This window comes from Acipenser ruthenus, chromosome 19 (genome assembly GCF_902713425.1).
Source record: "Acipenser ruthenus chromosome 19, fAciRut3.2 maternal haplotype, whole genome shotgun sequence".
Taxonomy (NCBI): domain Eukaryota; kingdom Metazoa; phylum Chordata; class Actinopteri; order Acipenseriformes; family Acipenseridae; genus Acipenser; species Acipenser ruthenus.
The window spans coordinates 28,371,351-28,398,926 of NC_081207.1; the positions used below are offsets into that span (position 1 = coordinate 28,371,351).

At 35.7% G+C, this 27,576-nt stretch overlaps 1 protein-coding gene across 5 annotated transcripts in view; it reads left to right on the forward strand.

The window, feature by feature from the left end:
* znf536 (zinc finger protein 536) overlaps window positions 1-27,576 on the forward strand; it is a 142,822-nt gene that overhangs the window by 88,814 nt on the left and 26,432 nt on the right. For 4 of the 5 annotated variants that reach the window (XM_058992741.1, XM_058992740.1, XM_058992743.1 and 1 more), the window contains exons 4-5: window positions 5,060-5,212; window positions 8,828-10,447. In XM_058992741.1, coding sequence (XP_058848724.1) covers window positions 5,060-5,212; window positions 8,828-10,447 — 1,773 coding nt within the window. The remainder of the gene's footprint in view (window positions 1-5,059; window positions 5,213-8,827; window positions 10,448-27,576) is intronic. The other variant, XM_034928488.2, reaches the window with a different exon arrangement.

Sequence of the window (27,576 nt, forward strand, 5' to 3'; positions counted from 1 at the left end):
AGACTTCCCTCAAAAAATAAATGACCTGTGCTCTTGTTCTGTCTTCTTCATTAAGTCAACATTTTGAATAGATATGGAAATGAGTTTATGTTTTAAAAAAAAACAAAAAAAAACATAATGCCGGCTACCATCAGGAGCCAAAAAAAAAAAACATTGTTTTTTTAAATAGGAATTGTGCCCACATAAATGCTAATACAAATAAATGTTTCTGATTACTATCTATGCAGCACAGGTGCTTGTTTGTTGCAAGAGAGGCGTGTTCATTAATTTCCAGCTATGAAAAGTGCACTGTGCCATAAATATACAATCCAAAATGTGTGGCTGATAAATGAATGCACAGATTGTTAATGTACCGTTGTATGGTACTGTGTTGCAGAGCTTAAAAAAAAACTCATGCCAAATCGGAGCTCACTGGTGGCGCAATAACCCTTTCAAGGTCTAGATTATACATGATAGAGAGGGAAAAAAGAGCTGTTTTGCACAGCTTTTCGGAAAGTTAGGATTCCAGATTTTACAGAAAACGCATTTTTATATTAGTATTTACTACCATCCCTGGTATAAAAAAAAGAGATTTTTGCAAATGGACAATCCTGAGAATAACATGTGTTACTTTAGTGCCTTTTGGCCTTGTGTGCCCTGCCACAACATTTAAAGGAACTATTAAAGTCATTCTGTGAGTATTAATAAAAAAAACAAATATATATATATATATATATATATATATATACCGTATATATAGAGTACTGTTTTAAATTTGGATAATACCTTAAAACATAAGGTATTATCTAAATACATTTAAAACAGTACTAGGGACTGGTGTTTTTGTTTTTCTAGAGAAAAGATCTAAATTATAAGATCTATAATGTAATGATGCACTAAAACATAGCTTTGCTACAGACAAAGGAAAAAAAATCAGCTTAAAATGGTTGTTTTTCACAAGCTGCAAAAATGTTTTATTAGGGGACTGTGGAACACCTGCCTTAAAATGTCGTTCTCAACATCTCCCGAATGCCATTTTGCTTAATTGACTTGGAAACGGCCCAAATGTATTGCTGAATGCAGTCTAATTAATATTAATAATAAATGCCATTATTAACATCAAAGAACATCTGGTGCTCCTGTTTACTCAGAAGCCTTATATGTAACACATTCTGTGGCTGTTTCATCTTGCAAGCATTGTGCGGTAAACAGTTTTTTGCCACACAGGTCAAAACAAACCCCTGTCCAAGTACTATGTAATGCGTGATACTCATTTTAAAAATTTGAGCCGTATTGGTTGCTGTGATACCAGTGAGGGTTAGAGTTCCCTTGTGTACACCATTCAAAAAAATAAAATAAAAGTGCTTCTACTAGCATCTGTACATGGACTACATTAGGGCTTTGTACAATAAATCAACCACTAAATAACTTTAATCTAAAATTTCATTAAGTAGTTCTTGTCAGGTAGTAAAAGCTGGATAATGCAGTGCTGTTTAATGATAATTGGTGTTTGGTTAATAAATTCTGCAAGTTCGAATTACTTTCTAGCAGTCTATAGAATGCAAGCCTCAGCAGTGTAACTAAACCTCAAATTGATTAACTTGCATGAACCAGGCGTTCACAAAGATGGCACCAGTCCAAATAAAAAAGAGAACAGTGCATCAGCCGGATGGTGTTATGTTGCTCTGGAGTAAGGAAATAAATTCCCCCGGGGTGCATTTTTAAAAGCTAATGCCTTTGAAATGATGTCATCACATTTTACATTTTTTAAAGCTTTCTTTCGCATATTCTTTGGATGTACACAGAGAGAGATCAGTGGATCGCAGGCCACGTGTAATAATGGAAAGAAGTGTGTTTTTGAAAAAATGTAAAACATAAATAATAAAACAATGTGTGTGTGTGTGTGTGTGTGTGATATCACAGTATCAAAACCACACAACAGTTTAGCTTGGAAGTGTGATGGCAGGGGCACCATTAGGCAAGCATTCTTTATTCCAACAATTAATGGAAACAGGGTGTGGCTTGATGGAGAGCTGCTTAATTGCTTCTTCAATGCCAAATCCGTTCTATCTGATTTGGGGCGTTGGGTAGGGAGATATTTAAATAATATGCAGCCTATATTAGTGTCCATAAACAGAATAGGCAGGTATTTCAATTGCTCCCCTGTTCTACAATATGGACTAGAGTATTCTTTAATATCAGAAGGAGAATGAAGGTTTTGATTGTGTCACTCCACTGCTTACTCTCAGTGGCAAGGCTGCGATACGCTAGACAGCCAGGGTGACTGATGTTTATCTGTTTCCCAGATGGCTTGTATGACTTTAGTAGAATTTGATCTTTATTCTTTGTTCTGCAATGTTACATTACATTTGGGTAAGAACGTAAAAGAATAGAGGGGCTTACGGTTTTATAACACTTTATTAAAAACAAGAATGTGTTCTAGCTTCATAATAAAACAGAACAGTTTTATGCATAGTCCTTGACTATTATTTGTCCCATCTATAAATTCTATTCAACACAGTCATGTGGTAGCAACTGTTAGAAATAACATTATTAAATCTATTAGTTTGCTCTTTCTAATCAAAAATTGTCAGTTTTCCTATAGAAAGGTTATAGACAAAATCTGAATCCAATAGCAATTTTCTGCTATTCAGTGTTGTTAAATATTAATGATAAAACGGTGGTGTGCCTTGCAGTATTTGTAACATTTAGGAAGATCTCCATTCATCAAATCATTTCTTCTCCCTTTTCTTTCTTTCTTTTTTTTGTAACGTTATATCAAAAAGATTAACCTCCACAGGATTTAAATACTTTACCCTTCAATTTTTTTTTTAATAAGATATGAAATCAATATCTCAAAAATAGTTATAGGTAGCGAGGTTATCATTATCTCCCTGTTGCAGACACTTCCTTAAAAGACTATGTATAATGTATGATGTGACCTTCAAATGTCATAAATGTGTTGTGCAATAAACTGTCAATATTTGTGGTTATAAGGTGCTAGATGACTTTTACAATAATTGGAACAGCCATATTAAAAGCCTGGATCAGTCAGGTGATTAAAGACAAAGACACAGGCCAGTGTTCACCAGGGACTTTATTCCTGCCAACGACTAAATGAAAAGATATTGTGAGGTGTTTTTTTGGTTGCTGTGTCCAAATACAAAGTCTGGTTACACAAGCTTCTGAGAGGAATATAAATACATCTAAAAGAACAGTACAATGGGGCTGATAGCATATTGCTCATCAAATTCAGCTTCAATCACCATAGATTTTCAATGAAGAATAAAAAATAAGCAAACATTGTTTTAATCACATTGATAGGCATGCTAAACCATTGCACAGATTCAATTTTGAAACTGGCCCAAAAAAACTAATTCAGATTTTTTATGAGTTTCCATGCTTGCACGTACCTGTCTCCGTATCATGTGATGTAAAAATGATCAAATGTTTTATCCTAATTTGTATTTTTTTGTATCATGTGCTGAAAGTCATGGAATACTGCCAACAACAAACATTTCTAATAGAAATGGTTACATTTCCACTTACATCCTTTGATTGCTTAATTAGACACATTTAAGATGTCATTCTCAGTGCAGCAAGTTGGCAAATAGCAAGTTCAACTACAGTATTGTACATTAACTGAATCATTAATACAAACTTATTCCGATGAAAAAGAGAAACACATTTGTTTAGATTCAGGGTTTGTAATGTGCCAGCTTTACGTTTCACTAACTGCAAACTGGAGAAGGATGTTTTTTTATCTCCCTGAAAGATGGTTGCAGGGCTCTGGTCATTCACATTCTGACTAGGAGAGGTCCCAGACAGAACAGTGACTATCTTAGACATGACCAATGCCGTTTCTCCATTTCCGAGACTACACAGCAGCTTTGTACCTTAGATGTAGCCTGTCGTATTTCCACTATGTGTAAGGCCACTCCATTCTCACAGGGAAGAGAAAATCCAATAACACCTTGGTTTCTAATAAAGTGCCAGAACAGTGTATTTGAACTTGATTATTTTGGCACTTTCAGTTATATAGCCTCGTACAAAGATAAGGTCTGATTTTCCAAATATGACTTGTGGATCACATAACTTCAAGAGCCCAAATTCTCAATAAAAGAAAAATAATAACTAAAAGGCTGCTTTAAATGCATGATGTATAGTTGAAGACATGTTATCCATAGCCTTCAGGTAACAAGTTACTCTGATGAAGGCACTTACATTTGTCTACTTTTTGTAGAAGTTTTAATTTGTTTGCTAGTTAGTAGTTTGCTTACTTCCTTAGGCTTAACGAAAAGCTGAAAAGTTGTGTGAAAAAAGACAATAACCAGAAGCAACAGCAACATAAAACATTTTATTTCAATTAAATGTTTTTTTTTTAATGGTGGGTTTAGGTTTAGGTGACCTTGCAATATCACCTTTGTGTAGCTACCTCCGTGTACATAAATATAAGGCATTTGAGAAAATACAGAATGATTTTTTCATCAAGCCTGTGGGTGTTTTGATATGGTTTTTTTTATTTAAAACTAGTGTTCTATCATAAGATTTCTCTCATAGGTATATTACAGTATGTGACAGTTGTCTGATTGAAGTTCTTAGTATTCACAGGGGCTTTCATAACTTTCTCAACTGCCATTAACATCGAACATTAAAAACTCCAGCTTCCAAATGTAATTCTGCAGTCGCTGAAACACACACACCCAATTTAGAAATAGTTCATCTGAGTGTGGGCCCAACGTTCTGACTGTACTTTGTAGTTTCAGCTTCAGAAATGTTTCATATCAAAGTCAGAGACTACAACAAATAAGACCCATTGCTGCTGACATAGCCGTTTCTTTTCTTGTATTGTTCGTTTCAATGCATTCCACCACATGCTACCAGAAGATGATGATAGCTAGGATAAAAGAATTGTAAAAAAAAAAAACTGAAAGCTTATGAACTGTCAGCATTCTGTCAGGTTGAAATGGAAAAAATAGGTGTGCTCTTGATGTGTTTGACTTTGTGTAGTTTTAGCAGATTTAGCGAAAACAGTTTCTGACAAGTGCTGAAGTGACGTGAGACCCTGTCTGTGTTGTAGATGCCGGGGAAGAAGTGGGGAAGCCAATGGGAGTCCAGCAGTCGTCTCTAGTGAGAGACAGAGGCCTGGGATCAGCTATGAAGGACTGTCCCTATTGTGGAAAATCCTTCCGAACATCACACCACCTGAAGGTCCATCTGAGGATTCACACAGGTGAGGAATATGGACTTCAGTAGTTCAGGACATCCCCCTCAGCTTACTTGTAACAGTCAGACCAACAGGTAGCTACAGTAGTGAAGCTGGGTTAGGTGGAGTGTTGAGACATGAAAGGGAAGGCAGGTACAGTTTGACAGCTTAAGGGTTACTTGTGTGTTGAAAACTCAGTTTTGTGCCCTGGTGAGACCACACAAAACCACTCAGTTTTGTGCCCTGGTGAGACCACACAAAACCAGTGAGTTATGAGCATAAGATGGGGGAACTGAACCTGTTCACTCTTGGGGAGACATGGTCACGGAGACCCATTTGGAAGTTGAGTAGAGACAGATTTAGGAGAGAAAGTAGGTGGCTGCTATTTACACACAGATATGGTGTCTGTATAGAATGGGTTGCCAAGCCATGTTGTTGATTCTCTGGGATCCTTCAAGAGACGCTGGGATGCGGTTGTAGAAACCGTTAGGACCTGCACAGCAATGGAATGCATGGCCACTTCTCATTACCATCACTGAAACCTTCACTTCTCAGAAATAGCCTTCATATCCTGGGTAGCTAGTGTCCAGCAAAATTTTACTTTACAAAGCTGCAGTATAGGCATGCCTAATTCTGTTTTTTCCCTGCTCTCTCAACCCCAGAAAATTATTTAAATGTACTTTATAATGGCGTGGTCACAAGCTTCCTCTTCTGTTGAAATGTTCTTGCCTCTACTTGACACACAACGGACATGTTTATTATGGCTTAGGATTTATTTACTTATTAATTTGTTTTATTATTGTATTGGTAACATAGTATTACTTGCTGGAAAAAAACAGAACGACCAGAATAAAAAAGAACAATTCTGGACATGGTTTCTGTGTTTGAGTATTAATTAAAACAATCCATTTAGGGAACTCATTAAAATCACAACCCTTTCTGTCCTAGTACCAAGCACTAACACAAACTACCAGTCAAATGTTTCAACATAGTAGAAGAAACATTGAAACTATCTTTTTCTAGTAAAACCCTTGTTAAAGTTTACTTATTCCCATTTTCACATGTGCATTAGGTACAGTAGGTATGCCTCTTCATGTATGGAGTAGCAACTGTTTAAAAACAAGCAGCTTTACTTAGGAAACAAATCTTTCAAATGGCGAAATTAGTCTTATTATTGTGCTGCATTCCTCATATGTTTTAATCTGTCCGAAGATAAAACAAATTAAAGTAAAACTTTGTAAAATTTTGTTGAATGGAATTAACTGAATTTAAATTTCTCTAAAAGTTAAACAGCTAATGTTACAGTATTAATTTCCTCCTGAACACTGAGTGGGAAAATATCCATTAGTGAAATTAACTACAGTTTCTAGGTAGCTAACAATGTGCAGTATACAGTGGGGCACAGCTAATGAACACTGCAGTGGGTGATATTTCATTATACAAATTAATGCTCACATTTTAATGGGAAAGTCACATAATGAATCTAGGCTTCAGTGACAGCAATTAGAGACACAGATTGTCCCCTTCTGGACAAGGCAGTGTTTAGCAATAAGCAGCTGCGTAAAAAAGTCTTGCGTTTTTACAGTGTACATATATACTTTGGGAGAATGAGGGTACTGCTTATATAAATTCCCTGAAACGGGTCTGCTGAGGAATTAGTACAGCATGTTTATGCCACCCGTTATTACACACTTTAAAGTATTTTGGAAAAACAAATAAATACCAGCAATTACAGAAATGTGTATACTGTTCAAAATGATGTCAGTATGTTAAGTACTGCTACCAATACAGAAATACATCACCCTCTTCAGTTAAACTGCCTGTCCTAATACAGTAACTAGCTTACAGACTGCCTTTGAAGGATCAGTTATAAATTGTATAGAAATTCAAAATAAAGCGAGTCATTTCTATTAGCTGTTTTAATTACAGCACTGCGGTATGCTGCAGTCTAATTAAAAATGGTATTTTACTATGAAAAAGTACCAAATCAAACAGTCACAGAGGAGAATGTGTATTAAAAGGAAAGTGCACACAATGTAGCAATTCGAGCCTGCGTTATTCATTTTATTTGTAAGAGGTTTGAATACACACCACTGTAAAAGAGCACTAATAAGGCTGTAATGGCCCAAATCACTTGCCCTTTTAAGGTCTTATTCATAACCTTTGGTTCCAATGAGAAACTTAGCACTTAGCACCACGTAGTGGCCAAATGTTGTAACAATGCTTTTCAAAAAACAGAATTTAAACGTTTTCTTTAAAGGAAAAGTCATATTTCCCTAAATAAGACACAAACGCTCTTTGCAATTAGGTCTCAAATTAAGTTTCTGATATGCACTACTGTTTATTTTCCTTCAGATTCAATCAATGTACAGGGAATGTGTTGTTCATTAGAATTCCAGGGAAAAGGTAGTAGCGGGTTCATTTTGACCTTTAGCAGTAAATTGTGTGTAATGTTGCAAAACAGGATACTGTAAACTCCCAGATGTCACAAATGGCCCACGCGTAAGATAAAACAGATGTCCTACTGGACCCAAAAGCTAGACGCTGTGAGACCCCAGGCTCACAAGTGTGCCCCGATATTGATTAATATTCAAGCTTCATTGACATAGCCTGCATATTCAAATCTGTTGGGGTCTTTGTGTCTATTAAGAATATCATTGTACTACCTGTATTGCAAATGCTCATCCTGAACCTGGGCTTGTTAGCAGGGGCAAAGCAGATTCATTTTTATTTTATTGTAACAAACAAACAAACAAACAAAAACATTCTGTCCAGCACCAGGGGTAGTTTTATTATTAAACCAAGTCAGTCCATTCCCTCAGATTGTATTGCTGGGTTAAATCCTGTCTTGGTTTATTTTAAATATTAGCTGAAATGCATTCCTCCAAATTAGCAACCCAGTATTCATATTTTATTGAATTTGTATTTGTAGACGTTTATTTAGGAACAATGCAGTAGGTCTGCAGATCTTTGAATCTTTCTGGAATGGTGCCCTCTAAATAATGATAAATTACTTGAGCAGTATGCCATTTGCTAATTATATCCATGATTTACTGCAGAGCAAGACTTAAATCATTCAATTCAGTCTTGCGTAACACTGCACATTTTCTTAGGTTAAAAATGGTTTCCATATGTATAATCTAAACAAATTGTATAGCTATATATATATATATATATATATATATATATATAAATACATCTGAAATTTAAGGAAGTTCGCTAAGTTGTGTGTGTGTGTGTGTGTGTGTGTGTGTGTGTGTACAGTATATATGTGTGTGTGTACAGTATATATATATATATACTGTACACACACACACACACACACTACTTAGCGAACTTCCTTTAATTTCAGATGTACTTTTTTACTGAAGTTTGTGCTCTTGTTAATTTTTTTTTTGCTTTTGTTGATTTAAAGGGATATGTTAATAGTTAGTAAGTGTGGTAAATAATGATCCATGTTTTTTCAGAGGATTTAATATTTAATGGTAGTAATAATATGTTGCAGTCCGTAGAAAAGATCTGTTTGGAAGGTATTTTCTGTTTACATTTGGATTACCATGTATTTAAATAAGCTTGATGATCCATTACCTGTGACTACCACTGTCCAGTTATACTGAAATTGTTGTATCTTTATTTTCACAGGTGAGAAACCGTACAAGTGCCCGCACTGTGACTACGCCGGCACTCAGTCAGCCTCCCTCAAGTACCACCTGGAGCGCCATCACAGGGAGCGGCAGAATGGCGGGGGGCCTCTCTCCGGACACCCCCAAGAACACAAGGAGGACCACGGAACTGGAAAGAGCTCTGTGTTCATCAGACCAGACATCCTGAGAGGCGTCTTCAAAGGAGTGCCCAGTATGGACTTCAGAGGCGGCCACATGCTTCCTCACCACTGGGCATCAGGGATGCTTTCCTCGAGAGAACGGCACATGCAGTGCACTAGCATGGCTTCTGACCCACCGTCAGAAAATCTCAAGGGCTCAGAGGCTTCGGGGGAAGGGGTGCCCAGTTTTTCCGACCTGGGGAGAGCTTACCAGAGCATGGTGGGCAATGGTGTCAACTTCCAAGGCTCCTTGCAGGCCTTCATGGACAATGTGGTTCTGAGCTCATTGAAGAAAGACAAGGAAATGAAAGAGAAGCCTTTTAGCGAAAGCCTAGATATGAAAGCCAAGACAACTGAACACAGTGAGGAGAAAACAGATGCCAAGCCTTCAGTAGGCAAACCCGAGAAATCTCAGTACGAACCACTTGATCTGTCCATCAGACCAGATTCTGCCTCTCTGCCTGGCTCTTCTGTTACAATCCAAGACAGCATTGCCTGGCACGGCTGCCTTTTCTGTTCATTCACAACTTCATCCATGGAGCTGATGGCTCTCCATCTGCAGGCCAACCACCTGGGGAAAACCAAGCGCAAAGAAAGCATCTTGGACATTGCAGGAATGAGCAAGGATCAAATAGGGGAGTCTTATTCAACAAACAAAGCTAGTTTAGCAATCAGTGCTATACAATCTGGCAAAGAGGCCATGGTCTCCAAACAAGCCACCCATGTAAATAAGATGAACCAGCAACAGCAAGGCAAAGAATCTTTGGGAGAACAGAAAACTTTAACCTGGCCAAACCACATGGACACTAATGTAAGCAACCTTCAAAATGATTTCTTCAAGCAGTTTAGTGATTACGCAACTTCTAGCCGAGCTGGATCACAGGGGTCCAGTCATGAAGTTGAGAAAATGATTCAAACCAGCGACAGCTCAAATCTTAAGTCCACAAGCCTGACTAATAGATGTGCACGTGATGAACTTTCTGATAAAGTCTCTTGTGATGAGATGGAGACTTCAGAGGAGCAAGATCAGTCTGAAGATGAAGCCAGAGCTGCAGATCACAGCAACAATGAGTCAGCCACTGAGAAACAGGACAGTGATGACGAAGACGAAGATGATGATCATGATTATGATGATGATGATGATGATGATGAAGAAGATGATGATGAAAGCAGGGACCAGATGCAAACCGAGTCTGCTGCAAGGGACTCACTGGCGCTTATGTCCTCCGTGCCGCTTGATAAACAGTGGCAGGGCTTGAATCTTCTTTCATCTCAAGGAGTTCCTCCGGGGGTGATGAAACCGGAACAGGCCCATCTTGAGCAGCAGATGAACATGCTGTCTGTCTTGAGGGCCTACAGCACTGAGAACCATGCGGCATTCAATGGTCTTGGAAACAGCTCAAACACCACCGGTGGCATCAAGAGACCAGACTTGCCTGGTAAGTACTATGGCATGCTTTTGATTGTTGCACCCAACAATCACAGCAGCAGATGTGCTGAAAGTTATTTCATCCTTATTTCAAGCAAGTTTAGAAGCTTTCCACGTGTAAGAAGAAACAGATTAATCTTTATTACTAGTTTATATTACTGCAGTAGCAGTTTCCCTGGATGGATGAGAATAATCCTGAACAGGATCTCTGCTCCCGTGCTTATGAAAGCACCATCTTTAACCATCTTAGGTTTCATAAAACACACACAGTCCCAAAAGCCTATTACCCTATAATGTCGGAAGATGTATGACCCTGTGATGAATGCACTGTCATCTTTCGTTATTCTTTTAAGGGTTTGAAAGCTACTTGAAAACCACTGTTTTTGATTGCTTTTCGTGAATTTGGCTATAACAAACAAAACAAACAAAATTGTCACAAAAATTGTTTAAGCACATGTAGTACAGTACTAGGAACCAAAGAAGATTGTACAAGGTAAGTGAGGAACAGTGTTTTTTGTATATGACCTATACATTTGGAGAATAGATACTATATTAGCAGCTATAGTCTAAAATCAGATCCGTTAGGAACATGCGAGTTGTAATGTAACCCAGTAGGGAATGTTACAATGTATACCTGGTGCAGTATCCCTCGCAGGCTTTCCTATACGGTACTGTGCTATACGCATTACTGTTGGTTATCCTGGGAAATGCCCTGACAAGGTCCAACACCAGTACCAATGATTAGTATGATGTACTGTAGCAAGTTAATTACATATCAACAAGCAATGACTGAACTGATCAAACTCAAGGTAACAAACCCTGAACTTTCTGTTTTCACTTAAATGTAACCAACAGAGTTATATAAAAAAAAAGAAATCCAAGAGAGCTAACTTTTTTTAGATGTTTATTATTGATGACCATGTCAGAAATGACTACTGGAACAGCTAAGCGATTTTATCATGAGCTGTGCAACAGAATAATAAATAATATATTTCAGGCAATCTAAACTCATATCAGGCACTTCCTGGCAGGACAGATGCTCACACTGGGAGTCATTTTAGCGTTAGGAAAAGGTGTCACAATACACGCTTGAATGTTAGGCACCATTCTTGCCTGGCTCTAAAAATGTCATACCTTTTATAGACCAAGAGGCATTTCTGATATAGAAACATATAAGCATGTGATCTACAGAGTATAACAGGGTTTCTCCTAAAAAATTTGTGTAACGTAAATTGTGTGTGTGTTTTAGAAACATGGTAAGCCTACTGTAAACAAGGTATTTGACGGTGAAGAACAGAGAACCATGTAGCACAGTAGATGCAAGGGGAAAAGAATGGTAAACAACTAAACTGTGTGCAAATTTACCATGGTAAACATTACACATTGTAACTCTCACCTACAACTAACAAAATCCTAGCAATACTGTGCCTCTGTATAAAAATCCATCTTTAGACTTGTGTGTCTGCTTGTGTGTCACAAGTTAAACAACAAGCAATAGAATGTAAAGCAAACACAAAAAGCACTTCAGTAAGCTATGTGTGCTGTAAAGTGCTCGTAAATTGTTAGGAACCAGTTTACTTTAGCGTAATTTTGGTCACAGGTCCAAAACATATATTAAAAAAAAAAACACTGAGTATAGCACTAATAGCAGTAAATCGCCAAAATGGTTTACATTAAAAGTGATTTCTGCTTTTGACCTTTTGGAATATGGAACATGCGGGTAGTGTAGTGGAACCTGTTGTATTTTTAATATTCCATGGTGTGGGCCATTTCCTGTAACATACCAAAACAAAAAAAAGAAAAAAACACTTACTAACCTCTTAACCCCTGCCCATATCCAGTACTATTTAAAATCATATTAAAGTGCATCTAAGTACTGAATGTTTACTTTTTAATTGCTTTTTCTCCCATATGTACAACTGAAAAAAAGTGCTTTCACATCTCTGCAGTCTCTAGACAGGTCAATATAAAAAGGAATATGGATTCAACATAGAGCTCGAAACACCTCCCACTGAGGCAGCAGCCTCAAGTTTTAGACATGTATAATGTGAGGAAAGTGCAGAAATCGTAATATTGAGGCTAAAATCCTTTCCCCTTCGATGCCAATTCAGTTCGAGGCAGAACACCATAATTGTGCTGAAAGACTTGAGAGAAGTATTGAACTTTGTTCTTGTATTTTTTTTTTTTTTTTTTTATCTCAAAGAACTTCAAAGTAAAAAAATAAATAAATATGTTTTTTATTTTTTTTATTTTGGTATATTCTATCACATATAAAAATTGGTATATTATCAAACAATGTGGTCCCAATGGATAAAAATGATGGGGCTTGTAAATACACATTAATTATTAACATTTCAAACAATCTCACATTGACTTGAAAAAGGAAGCGTCTCTGGTGTTGTGGAAGCATTTAAAGCACTGTATTTTTATGCCTAGTTGTAGAGAGGTCATTTATGCAGGGGGAGCCAAATGAGATCCTGCGCATAAAGCCTGCCTGCAATGATAAGAAGAGTCATGGAAATAATTATAATAATTATTCAGATCAAAAAAGGATCTGTTTTATTTTAAAGGGCTAGAAAGCATAACACAAAATTACCAAATCAGAAATAAACTCTGTTGTTCAATTAAGGTGCTTGCAGGCAGTCTTAAGTTGTTTCATCTTCATTTTAGAATTGTACTTTTTTTTTTTAATTTAGAAAACAAAATGTGCTAGGAGTAAAGAGCTTTGAGAATCTAACAGGACAGTAAGTGCATAGTGGAGATTCAAATACACAACTCATGTTGGACAGCTACAAGAGACGTCGACCCAGCAGAACAGGCAGAGGTGCTTTGAATACGGCTCTCCGCATTTTGCAAGTGTGCCTTCTAAGAATATTGATATTCAAAAGGTTGGAGTAATCCAGATTTTACTACAGAGCCAAAACATTCAAACACTGTTTGTGGTATTAGTTTTCAACGGATTGCTGTTTTCAGCAACTATGAATTAGCTAACTGGAGACTTTAATCAATAGAATTACAATAGCCTTTTCTATTTAGCAGTAAACAAACAGCTGGTCTTGATCGTTAACAATCCAAAAAGTTTAAAATGAGGCATGACAGGTGAAAACCAAAAAAATGTCTGTTGTCTGGTGTCCAGATATTTCTGTTATAGGGATTAAAAGAATATCATTATTTCTGTAAAACTCTTAAAGGTGACTCTCTCCCAAATAAGGCTTTAACTACACTACAGTATATCACAACTATGTGATAATGTAAAGACTGTTATAGTTAACAGAGACTGGCAGCGTCACTGACATAAATGTAAAAAGTAAATATATTCAAATATTGTCTGGTATTTTTAGCCTGTACAAAACTCGTTGACAACATTGGTCTGCTGGGCAGTGCTCGTGGGAGATTTGGGATTGTCTGCTTAGTTCTAGTAGTGTTCCTGTCACTAGTGACCAATTACCTCTGTCAAGAAGGAGAGATTTAGGTCCCACCTCCCTGTGTGGGATTTGAACCTGGGCTTTCAGAGGTCAATAGCAGGGCTTTTATACTTCTGTGCATGTCAGTCTCTCATAGCCAGACCTTTTCTGTTAAAACTGTTTAAATTACAGACCACAGTAATAAAAGGATCATATGTGTCTCCCTCAGAACAGGTTCTTTGAGGCTATTATGATAATTAAAAACATATGGTGCCTACACCAGTTGGAGGGAACTTGCAGATGTACGAATTACAAACTGCATTGGGTTTTTTTTCTTGCTTTTTTTTCACTTTTCCCTGATAAAACCCAGCAGCTCTCAAGTTCAAACAGCCACCATATTGATTTTTTAAATGTTTTTATTTGTTTTTTTAACTTTTAATATTATAGGTTACATACAGTAAAATTACCATAACCACTAAAATCACAGAATGCAATTGAAACAAAAACGGAACCTTGTGTCCCTAATTCTAACATTTATTTTTCGTCAACACGCTCAAGAAACAGATACATTCAATAAATAAAAAAAAAGTCATTTTGCGCTGATTGTGTCTGTCACATGTGATGAAAACAATCACAAAAGCCAATTACATTGTCCGTCATCTTTCATGCTCACTTCACAAGCACTTAAAAAAAAAAGTTTCTGCAACTTGTAACCTGATTTCAGCAATGCTTGCTAGCGACGGTACTCATCGCTGCATGCACCCTGTCATCCTAAACCATTATTATAATATTCAAGAAGAGTCATTTTGAAATTCTGAATGGTGGCAGCTTGGCAGACAGCTTTAGTGATATGCCTTTGTGCATTGTAATGAGTGATAGTGAACCCAAGGTGCTATTTCACATGTGAGTATTACCGTTTTAACTTTTAGCGAGGTGAAATAACACCTTGTCACTCCGTGCAAATACTAGTCACAAAGAGCAATTAATTGTAATAGCTGTTGTCAACTGAACAAAATACTTGTTGCTTTGCTCAGCATCTGTGGGCTCTCTCAAAATAACTAATTTTTGATCATTTTCTGGAGCAAGCACTGGAATTATAGAATCCTTCTCTGGGCACTTTGTCTTCCTAGAGTGTTGCCATGACATGATAATGTCACCTTGCTTGGAGTGTGGAGTTAGTAGCTTGCATTCCCGTGTGTTGAATAAAATAATATAGTATTTGGTGTAAATATTTGGCTATAAAAGATTATGGAGTACATTATAGGGTGTAGTTTTAGTTGAACCCTGGAGCCATCATCACTGCTGTTGTGTGTGCTGATGTGCCAGGGAGGTCGCAAATAGGCTGATCCCTGGAGCCAGCATTACACTTCAGCCATCAACAACGGGCCAATAGGAAACCCACATTACCTGGAGGAAAAGCACAGAAGGCTTTGTCTAGGTTGGTCCCCACCACTATTATCTCATTTTATCTTGGTGAGAGTCCAATATTAGCATGAAGTAAATAACAGCAACTCTTGTGTAATAAAAATCATTAGTTAATTTAGATTGCTGCAGAGATTTGTCACAGTGCCCTTCTTTTAATGATTCCGATGACGGTGATATTTAGATCCGTTGTTGTTCAGATCAAGACTAGGCCCCAGAATGTTTCAATAAAGGCATCTGCAGTTTTCAGCTAAACAGCTAGATGTGTGAGTACAACAGACTGGCCTCCCAACCAGGTATGTCTGCATGACTAAATTAGATCTTTGACACTACCTTTGTTTTTGTTTAATCATTTTTCCATATGTCTTTTGCAGTGAGTAATTGTGACTTTTCTGTTTGTGCTGCAGCTGCTGACCCTCCCAAGACACCCTTGAAAATGAGATGTGAGTCTCAATGGGGCTGTCATGATAAAATAACAATTCCTACATGCATTCACATACACACATGCACATGCATATGCATAGAAATAATGAAAGAAAGAAAGTGAAACATATACAAAAGATGTTTCTTTAAAACAATATCAGATACAGGTATATGTTTAATCAAAATGAATTTTAACATGAATATTATTATACATACTGGCAGTTGCAGTAATGAAAGCCTTATTATACTATGTATTTTCTACTTTCACTTTGTGATTCCTAATTTTAACTGATAAACTGTCCTGAAACTTCTGCCTCACCCTGAATTTGTAAAGTAATGGCCAGAAGTTAATGATGATGATGATTATCAGCATTATTAATAAGAATCATATACAGAAGTCATATGGTTCCACACCACCTTCCCGGGTTAAAAGCACTGCTGAAAAAGTTCAATAATAAGCTAAAAATATGATTCTATTAGCTGTTAAAAAATGCACTTAAATCTTCATTAATGATCGTAATAAATTACACGAGCTTGCACATTGCACCATTTAAATCTTACAGAGCGTGACTTAAGAATAGTGCATTGATTATTAGAAAAATAAGGGCAAAAAAATAGTTGTTGCTCTAATTACTGTCATTTTAAGCAGGATTAGAGTGGTATCTGTATTCAGCAACCTGAGCTGTGCAGAATGGATGGCTCCTGTCTGCAGGATATATACAGAGGTATGAGAAGCTAGTACCACAGATGGATTTAGATGATTTCAGTATTAAAACAGTGCTTCCCATTTAAGGATAAGTAAACAGTATGGTCTATTGTTTTTGCTCATTTGTATTCTCCCTTTCCCTGAGTCTGCTTAAATAGGAAGCAGGGAGAATCTATTTTAATCTGATTAATAACTTAGTTGATCACATATAACCTAATTTTCATTCAGTGCTGCCCTTGTCTGTGGAGTCATATGTAAAATGACCTTTGAATCACCACTGGTCCCATAAAGCACAATAAGCACCATTGTCCTGTCAAAAATTGAAGATGTTTTACATCATTACAAAATTTAATGTTCCATCTTTTCAAATGTAATACTTTTCAAAGGCCACATTCCAATTGAAGCTCATTAAAATCAGACTCAAGTTTCCTGTGGTGGGGATAGGAACAACTTTCTCATGCATTCGGAGTAATATGAATCAGTCTTTTAAAACAGATATGGTTACATATTAGTTTTGAAAGGTACAGTAACTGCCGAGCCCTCGCTGTCTCTAACAGTGAGGCTTTTGTCCATAGAAATCTAATAATGGCCTCATGATCCCATCTACTTCAGCCACAGTGCATCCTATTTACTTATGAATAAATCAGACTTTCTAAATAAAAATGATGTTCAAAAGTTCAGGGGTTGAACAATTTTTGAGTTTCTGATTCAAGTTCAAAGCTTCCCATATACGGGACAGAATTTATTTTAATGTTGTAAAAATTTAAGTTTGATCTACAGATATCATTAGCCTTCTCAAAGGAGTCGTAATAAGATTTAATTAAAAAAAAAACACATCAGGAAATATTATTAAAATATTTATGGAGTGAGATGATATATAAGTTCATTTATTTAACCAGCTTGCTTTGGAAGTGCAATGTAGAATATATATATATATATATATATATATATATATATATATATATATATTTTACAGCACACAACATTTACATGCCATACCACTTTTTAAGCATTTGGTGTGACATCAAAATAACCATAATTTAATATGGTTAGTGTCTAATACCGTACTTGAGAACCGGACTTGAGACCACCTCAGGGGGTAGTCTTGAGTCTGGTTCTAAATTAGAGTGCATCAGGCAGTGCGGTTTATCAGAAGTGTGGACGCTGTAATACCGAATTCCATTTTTTGTGTATCCTCCAATATCCCAAAATGCTTTGTGATATGTTTGGCAAAATACTCGGCTGAAGGACTTGCTATCAGTGTACACTTTCACTGGGTATTCATTTTTATGCTGAAAAAAAAATAAATGAGGACATCTCTGTTAAATTTGTGGGGAAAATAACAAAAGCACAACGTTAAATTAGGTGACTGCAAAAATGAAATGCAAGTTAAAAGTAGGATCAGGAATGAACAATTCACGTAAATAAAATTAAGGGGACCAGAATTACAGGTAGTGGACAAAAAATGGAAACACCTGGGTAAATGAGGGACACCAAGTATATTGAAAGCAAGGGCTTCCACGCAGGTGTGGCTCATGCGTTAATTAAGCAAATAACATCCCAGCATGCTTAGGGTCATGTATAAAAATGCTGGACAGGCCTGGTTGCCTATAATTATGGCAAGCATGGCTGCAAGAGGAATAGCTTAATTAGTCTTCAACTTATCATGGGATAGTACTTTTATTGTATTTTATTAAATTTGGAATAGGAAACGAGTTTAGCAGTTTAATGATCTTTTCTAAAAAAAAAAAAAAAAAAAAAAAAATTGTTTGTGGAGGAAAAATTCTGCATGTGATTCACTGAATAAAAATTCTTGTAAATAAATCCCAGCATGCACCAGTTTCCAGAAATTGTAAGAACTTTATGGCTCATAGTTTTTATTAGGCTCAGCAGGAAAGGGTTGAAGGATTAAGCTATGGATTAGCACCATACTTTAAGATAAATCTTTTTAATGTGAAACCTCATCCCTGCACATACTGGAAAGAAAACACTGTTATTAACTTGCGTTTTTATCACCCTTTTCACTCTATTTTGTCTGACTCATAACAAAATGATGTCGACAGACTCCAAGCCAGCAGTTTTAAAACGGAACAAAGGGACCACAATTTTCTTTGCGCATGAACACCGTTGTTAAAACAGATAAGCAGAGAATGGATACTTCGTTTCTTCCCCTAAAAAAAAAGCAAATCTACATTGTCATCATCAAATCCTTGCTGATCTGTATGCCAGAGACACGAACAGACAAACATCATAGTCAGACTTTTCCTCTAATTGACTGAATAAGGATTGGTCACACTTATAAGTACCATTTCATAATGGATTTTCTTGTTTGTGCGCTCTAACTGGCTGTGTAAATGGAAGGCAAAATGTCTCTTTATTACAAACAACAGCATTTCTTTTTCCAGAAAGATTATATCAGCCCGTTTCTGTTTGCAGCAAGGTCACGGCTGCTGACAGATGACAAATGATCTCAAGATGGTCACATCATCTGTCCTGTAATTGTTTAAAGAATTTTAAAGATGATTTCTAAGCCTAGGCTGTATTTTTATTTTGTTTGTTGAACTGTTCCTTGTATAAAGTAAAGTATTTAACTATTCAGCTGTGTCCAGTACTAGTTTTCCCAGACCACAAGAGCAATTCATCCATCTTTTTAATATGAAAGGAACTAATATGCATCTTTGATATTTAGAATTGTGTTTCCTATAGTTAAGGATTTGGCAAACAAAGTGATACTGTACTTTGGCCAAGATGTTCATCAGATGGGGTATATTTTGTTGATGATTAGTTTTGTTCCTGGCATGCCAGTCAAATGCTGTTGCCTAATATACCAATAAGCCACCCCAGAAGTTGCATGCTTTTTTTTTTTTTTCTAAAGTTTTCTCGGCATTAGTTTTGCGCAGTTAAGCATGAGCCATTTTCTCAATCCAATGAAATCTAATACTCTAACAAATACATGTTTGACTCCCTGATTCCTATTTTTCCTGTCATTCTACAGACACAACTCCAGTTTTCATGGTGTTCTAGTGATGGTCTCGTTTTCAGTGCAGTCTCGCCGCAGGTAGTCTTTTTTGTCCTGTTTTTTAGGACGCTTAATTACATTAAGAGACATCGGAAGATGAGTGTCATCGCTTTTAAAAACACAATTAGATAACACCCTGTCAAGGAACTGTCTTCGTTTGTTGACAGGCTTGAGAACAATCACAATAACAGCACAGCAATTTTTGCATATGCTGGTGTTCCGTTGTCATCAGGAGAGACAGCAATTTCGTGAAACATCTCTAGGTTTTGCCACATGTTAATCATGTCAGGCTGTAATTTAAGCAAATCAGTAAACTGTTAGGTGTGGCCCATGATGGAGTCTTTTGAATCTGTTTTGCATTCAGCAGATTTTTCCTGACAAAACAAAACCTGATTGCTAATTCCAAAAAGTAATATGAAGCGAGTTTATCAAAGTAAAAAAAAAAAAGTAAAATACAAATTTTAGAGATGCTTCAAGCATGAAAAATAATTAGGATATTCCAATTTCTATCTAATCTCTGACATATAGCTAAAATGTATATTTTAAATACTTTCATTAATAGACATAAAAGTAAATATTATGGATCTGTGTAGAAATATATATTTGAAGATTATATTCCAAAATATATATATATATATATATATATATATATATATATATATATATATATATTGAATATTTCTGTAATCTAAATAAGCAAATGCATTAGAGATCCATTTATTTTTCATGTGGGAAGGCAGGCATTTTGAAATGAATTAGTGCTCGCATGTTTGAACTGTAAATCTGAACTTTATCTCAAAGTCAGTCATTCTATCATAGCTCTTACAGAAATTAAATCAAATGAGCTTACGCAATGAGCGTTTCCAAAAATAGCCTTTCTATCAGCATACCTGTCCAAGGAGACAGTTATATTCATTCATTTTAAAAAGTCACAAACCTTTTATTAATTTTTAACTAGTGCACCTTTGACACTAGAGATCCGACTGTAACAGGATCACGTCTAAATAGACACTTTATGAAAAATGATACGCTTATTCATCAAAAAGCTGGTCGCCTGTGATGTCATGAGGCAACAGGGGTTTATCTCATTCATAACCCAGTAGTGTTTTTTAAACTGGAATTTGTAAGAATTTTGTTTTGCATCACTTCTTTTTATTGAACTTTAAATACAAACAATAACAATATTCAATGAACCAAAATTACCCTAAATAACGTTTGTGTTTATTACACAATGCAGGTTCATCACAGCTATTAAAATGTACACCCAATATTATTAAATATAAATACTGTATTACATTATCAAATTAGACATGGTTGTAGTCTTGAGGTGTCGTTTTTGATAGGTAAAAACAATTTCTGTAATCTACTCATTTAGAGTTTGTTTTTTTAAACATGTACACACACAATCCATAAACCTTTTTTGCAATCTTGTTGATTTCTTTTTTTTTTTATCTCCTTGTGATGCCTTTGAAAAAAACCAGCAGCTCAAGTCTCTGATGAGAAAATGTAAAAGTTATGACTTCAAAGGTGTTTACCTTCTGTGTTTTTTTAATTTGTCTGGGCATATGCAGTTTATTTGCATCTCCAATTCTTGCATTTAAAGCAGGTGGTTAAATGCCAAGATAGGAATTGATGGCTGTCACCCAGGCACTAAAAGATAGGAGATCCGTCTTCTGTTTTTGCAGTGTCAATTTCTAGCAGCAAAATAAACATATAGGAATGCCACTCAATCTTTAGGTTTCAATGTCCAGTATATATAGTATACTGTTTGTACAGACACAAACATACACATTTATGTGCACATAGATACGTTTAAATACATTATGTTCAAGAGAAGGTGAATATTTTGAAAAAGGTGAAGTCTAGTGATTTCAATACATCCTCGTACAGCCTTTCTTTTACTTTACAGTGAATCCAGTAGTTGTCAGTTGTGTATTAAAACTTAAAATGTAGACGATGAGGAAACAGCTGCGTCTACACTTACAGCTAGACCACTTTAAAATATTAAACTCATGTCATCACAGTATAGCCTTACATCTGCAACCATCTGTTTTTTATTAAACATTAGACGTAAAAGCTATTTACATTCATTTTTATCCACAGCAGAAGAAGTGAAAACCTCAACACGATTAGATTTTAATTTGAGTGCCATTCAAATGTGTCTCACAAAACAGAGAACATTTAGTGACTCACAGCAAACTTCTGGATGAGTGCAGTATACAGACAGAAAGAAAGGTCTACGCGATTAACAAATCACTTATTTCAGGACATTTTAGACAAAACTGTCCCTTTCTGTTCTATGACATACTGTGTGCATTAACAAAAATATAAATTTAAAAGCTTGGTTTAGCAGGTGCTGTAGGACTGAAATTGTTGGTTACTTTGCAGAGACATAAACAGAAAGCAAAATTTAGGGTTTTAACTTTAAGTGGCCCTTAAGTGCAGTTTTTTTTCTGAAAACATCTGAAAAACAATTGAACTGTTTCAAGTGGATTGGAAATTGATGTCCAATGATAGAAAACATCATCATTTCAATTGATTTTTATTGTATTTTCTCACGGTAACTTGTAATGTAACAACTGAAGAGCTTACATTGAGAACGTGCTGTATGCTTTAAAAACAGACCCTTTGTATTTAAAAGACAGCGCAAGCCACAGGTGTGTGGTAATAATTACACATTTTAAAAAATAATGCCATTTCACTATTTAATAAGTTACAAGTAAAATGCAGCCATGCCTGGTAAAGGAACCCAGTGGTGCAGAGGCCTAAATCTTATCTGATATTCCATAACTTAATCATATGGCTCTTAAGAGCAGGGCACAAACAGCTGTGCCTCAGTAATACACATGCAATATGTGTAAAATGATATGCTTTAATTTTGAACCCATTTTAGGCAGCAACAAATCTGTTTATGCAGGGACATTAAGAATGTGTGTTAACCCTTTCAAGTCCTGCTGGTGGAGATATGTATTTATTGATGTATTTATTCCAACTATTGAGCCATTCATCTATCCCAGAATTCAGAATGAGGGTTTTAAAACGCTTTAATTATACAGGCTAGATAAAGCTAGGACAGAAAAAAACATACATAAATAGTGCCACGAGATAGTTAATGCCCAGAAAAATAGTACAATCGCATGGCTTAACTGTTTCAACACTGCAAACATGTGACAAGGTCTTGTAAAATAACTCAACACAGTAGACCAGCTAAACGGTCTTGAGTATACACCTAAATCATTTCAATATGACATATTTCCATACACTGAAACTATAACCATTGGTTATGTTTTTGCAAAGTTATTTATACTAACCTCTGAGATGTGGCTACATGCATAGTGTTGTAGTTTAGTACACATAGCAGGGTGAGACACAGGAAACTTCCTATACCCAGCTGTCCACATGATAAGAACAGATAACCTGCCTCAGGGCAACATGGTTTAGTTTAAACAGAAATGCCACCTTACCAGTCAAGTCTACCATGGTGTAGCATGTTTAAAATGTCCAATCCATTCATGGTTTAGTAAATCATTTATCAACCCATAGCTTCACCATGTAAGCCGATTGAGTTGTGTTACAGTTGTAACAATATAAATCACTCACTAGTTTAATAAAATGGCATTATATGCACAAAATATATTTCACAAGTGTTTATTTTAGTGAATCTTTAGTTTCTGACATATTAGCAATAAGAGTAGAAAATAAGATGTGTAATGTGTATATATATATATATATATATATATATATATATATATATATATATATATATATATATATACGTTTTTGCTCAAAACTTCAGTATGTTTACATACCTTTGTCAAGGGAAAGTGTGTTTGAAAACAAACAGTGGAGTTACTTATATGCTTTGGATGTCATGGCAACTACACTTATATATTTCTATTTAAATCTATTAATGTGATTGTGATGTCATTCACCACATACTGTAGTTGATGATGTAATGATCTACTATTGCTTTCTATTTAAACCTTCACGCATCATGGTACTGAGTTTATTTATCCATTTATTTTATTTTAGACTTCTATATTGTACATTGTCTAATTTAATGTTTTTCAAAAACTACGAATTGTAGGTCATTCATGCTGTGCTTGTTCTTTGTAAAGTGCTGAACCACTGGTTAATTTACCTGTTTATTTCTAATGTTTGATAGATGAGATTCTGTATGTGTTTTTATAACATTGTACCTGTCTCACCTACATATTTAATTTTATTACATTTTTGGCAAAATATATACCATAAACAAGGTTGCTAGTTTTGAATGAGGGATTTTTAAGATTGAGTACTTTTTTCTCTATTTGTGATTTCAATTTTATCTTTACAAATATATTTACATACCTTACATGTGCTCTTACAGGTTCTAATGTCCTGTAATGTGTCTACAATCCGTATAAGTCTACTATGTACCAAAATGTCAGCTAAATTTGCATCACTTCTAAAAGCCACAATCACTGCTTTCAGAAATATTTTTTTCATTTTATATATATATATATATATATATATATATATTCACCCTGGATAAGGGTGTCTGCTAAGAAATAAATAATAATAATAATAGATAGATAGATAGATAGATAGATAGATAGATAGATAGATAGATAGATAGATAGAGTGAGGTAATTCAGTGGGTTGACTGACCATTCGACCATAAAAATGAAGGGGTTAAAAATGGAATTGAAGAGGTTGTCAAATCTATGAGCATGAATGTTGTACTTTTATGTTGTACTGTATATGATCACTTATGCTGCCTTGCATGACATCCTTGCTAAGAGATGTTCACATATACAAACAGACACACCTTTGATAAGGCTACAAAAACACAGGACTTGCTTTTAAATGGAATATCTTTTCATTTTATTTTTTTAGTTACTATAGGGTTAAAAACTTCAAGACAAAGGATATGGTAGATATGGGACTTTATTTTTCAGAGCAAAAATGATATGGGTAAGTGAGCATCAACTGACCAGAAATGATTTGCCTCTGTCTGTTAGACACGTAATGGAGTCATTTAACTAGTCAAATTAGGAGCTGTAGAAATGCACCATGCTTCATTACTGAGTTGGAATGGGCACCATTTTATATTTACGTCAAAAATGATTTCATAGCAAATTAATGTTTTTATTGTCTTGTGAAAAAGCCTGACACACAAGAGTAGCACCACCTAGAGGCCAATCTATTAAATTACTGGAAACAAGTATCATTATTATACCTGTACATAAGTTTGTACAAAGCTTCAAACACCATTTTATCATATATAACCTCATATACACAACAGGTGAAGATGTCATTGCCACTTTAATAAACATGTAGGGCAATTCTGATTGATTCCATGGATACAACTCTGTAAGAAAAATACACAATATATATATATATATATCATTCTGACACACAAATTATGATCAATGGAATATCATCAATCTTTCAGCATTATATGTACTTTTGATCAGCACACTGCAGGCCTTGTGTATCTGTAATAATGGTAACACTTTCTGTAATTAAAGTGCAATTACTTAATACCCAGCACATGATTTCTTTCTGAATTGATTGTTAATCCATATCGAGTACTCATTAATTTATATGGAACCCTAAACCCGATAGTATTTCACCATGAATGAACACTTATTTTAAAGTGTCACCATTTCAAACATGGGTGGAATGTTTTATGAGTTAATGTTCACTTCAAGTGAATTTGATATGAGTTTAATAGGACATCCAAATTCTGTTACCGCTGCACAAGAATAAAAAAACAGTTATGTTAAAAGAGAGTTCCAGATAACACACAAAGACAAATGTTTGCATTCAAAATCATGCACGAGAAATCAAACAATCACTGTTAGCGATTTATCAGAATTCCTGTACATACTACCATGTGCATAGACGTCATCCAGCACATAGAACATCTGACACAATTCTAAAGCTAAAAAAACTACAACTGTTTTTTTTATGTTTTATAGCAATTCATATATATATATATGATAAAATGTTGTTTGAAGCTTTGTACAGGTTGTGATTCACAGTAAGGTAGTACACTGTGTTCAGAGTGTCTTATTAAAACACAATTCATTTTTCTATGTGGTTTTGTGTTTTGTTTTTAAGTTTGTTTCAAATAGCTGACAGGTTCTTTGTGTTTTCTTTTATACCGTCTGTGACTTCTTTTATGACCAATCAATGATTGATTGATGGTGACAGTGGGGAGTCGCCTTCCTTAGCTAACATGTTGCTTTACATTCTGTAAATGTAATTTTTACCACAGCCTTAACATGTGATCTGTGTTTAGCTTGGCTCTATCTGAGGTAAAAGGGTTGTTTATTCAGCTGAGCACAGTGAACAGCATTTCATGTTTCAAGTTCCAAAATAATTAGTGAAAGTCGTATATGACTGATGTTTATTATCCAGATGTGAAATAAATATTTTTTATTGCACTTGTGGATATTAAACTCTTAACAGGCCTTGCATATATATGTACACACATTTTATAAACAGTGCAATTGCATATATTTAATTAAATGCTGTATATGACAAAATATTTACACTTTTGAGAACACAGTAACAGTTCTAAAAACCCACTGCATCTCGACAAAAGTGAATTGAGTTTTGATGACTACTGGTCAAAAGAATAGATCTTCATAGTATAACAGGCAGTGCTGTGTGCTTGCACTGCCATTACGGGCTGACCCCTGCTGGTGAGACAAGGGTAATGCACTAGAATGCTTCTGCAAACCAACCAGTCCCTTTTGTACCTCGCCTCTGCCCTGTTAAACTCACAAGGTCCAGACCCTGAGCAATTGAAGTGTGGACTATGCCTAGCACAGACAGTGCCTATAGGTGTCTCACTATTAGGACTGTGGACAGGGGATTCAAACTCACCACCCTAAAGTTAAGAGAGAAACATCCACTGGGGTTGTCAGACACAGTCACTCTGTGGCGGAATGGGAATTATAAAAGACTCCGATCAGACGGAAGGGGTTAACTATCTCTCTCACACAGAAGTGTGGAGTGACATAGCAGGGCTCTGCTATTATCCATTTCCTCCAAATTAGACCATTCAGCCACAGTCTGCAGGAGCTGACTGTTCCCACAGACTTTTTCTTTAAAGTTTTATAATTACTTTTAAGAAGGTAATAGTGTAAAATTAATACTGTGCACTTGCACTCAGGGGTACAAAGGACCTTTATTATACGTTCTTGTCAATTTTTTTGCTCGACAATCGCTGTTTTCAGCAGACTGAACAGCATGTGGTTGTCCAGAGAGTCGGCTGTTAGCTCACCCATCAAACAAATCTCCAGTTTATTTTGTAAATGCTTTTCTTGCAGTGTTCGCAGCTCAGTACACAGTAGATGCTGTCTGGTTTTTGCAGTACACACACACTCGGCTCAAAGTTTAAACGCATTTCCCTTGCTACATCAATGACCTGATAAGAGCTGCTAATCTCTTTTGAGGCTGTCTGAGTGCATTCAACAACATCTAGTTCACATCTATCAGTAAAGTTATTTGTCAATAGCTTATAATATTGGGTATTTTCTTTTGTTGTTTTATATTAGACATTGAAAAATAGTGCACATTATAAAAGTTTCACACAGCAATAAAAGTGTGGATTGAGAAGCTATATTCTTACCTGTATTTATATTTGTGACAGAAAATGAACAGGGAGATCTATTAAATTGATCTACATGGATGCAGCTATAAATGCCACCATTATTTAAATTGTAAAAAATAGGACCCTTCTGGCCGCCTACATATTTTTACAAACATAAATAGACAAAATACACATTCATGGTTCTATGTTTGATCCCTGATACACAACAAGCCTTATATTAATAAAGCATTACGATCCACCGCATTGCAGATCAATTGAAAAGATCACCATGATGTACTTTAGTTTTTAAGTATAGTAAACAACAGTATTTCTCACCAGCAACCGATACATACACCAAACACAGTATAAATGGCATGTGCCAGATGCCTTTAGTTAAGTGTATAGCCATTATATATTTCAGTGCTTTTACATGTTTTTTAGTGCTTCTTAATGACAGTGTTTGCAAGAGATCTGAAAACTGCTTTCAAGGTCAGATACGCAGCACCAGACAAGATTACCAGATCGCTCTTTTACTTACCTGTCTTAAAAGGTAAGCCACTGCTTCTGCTCGCTGTGA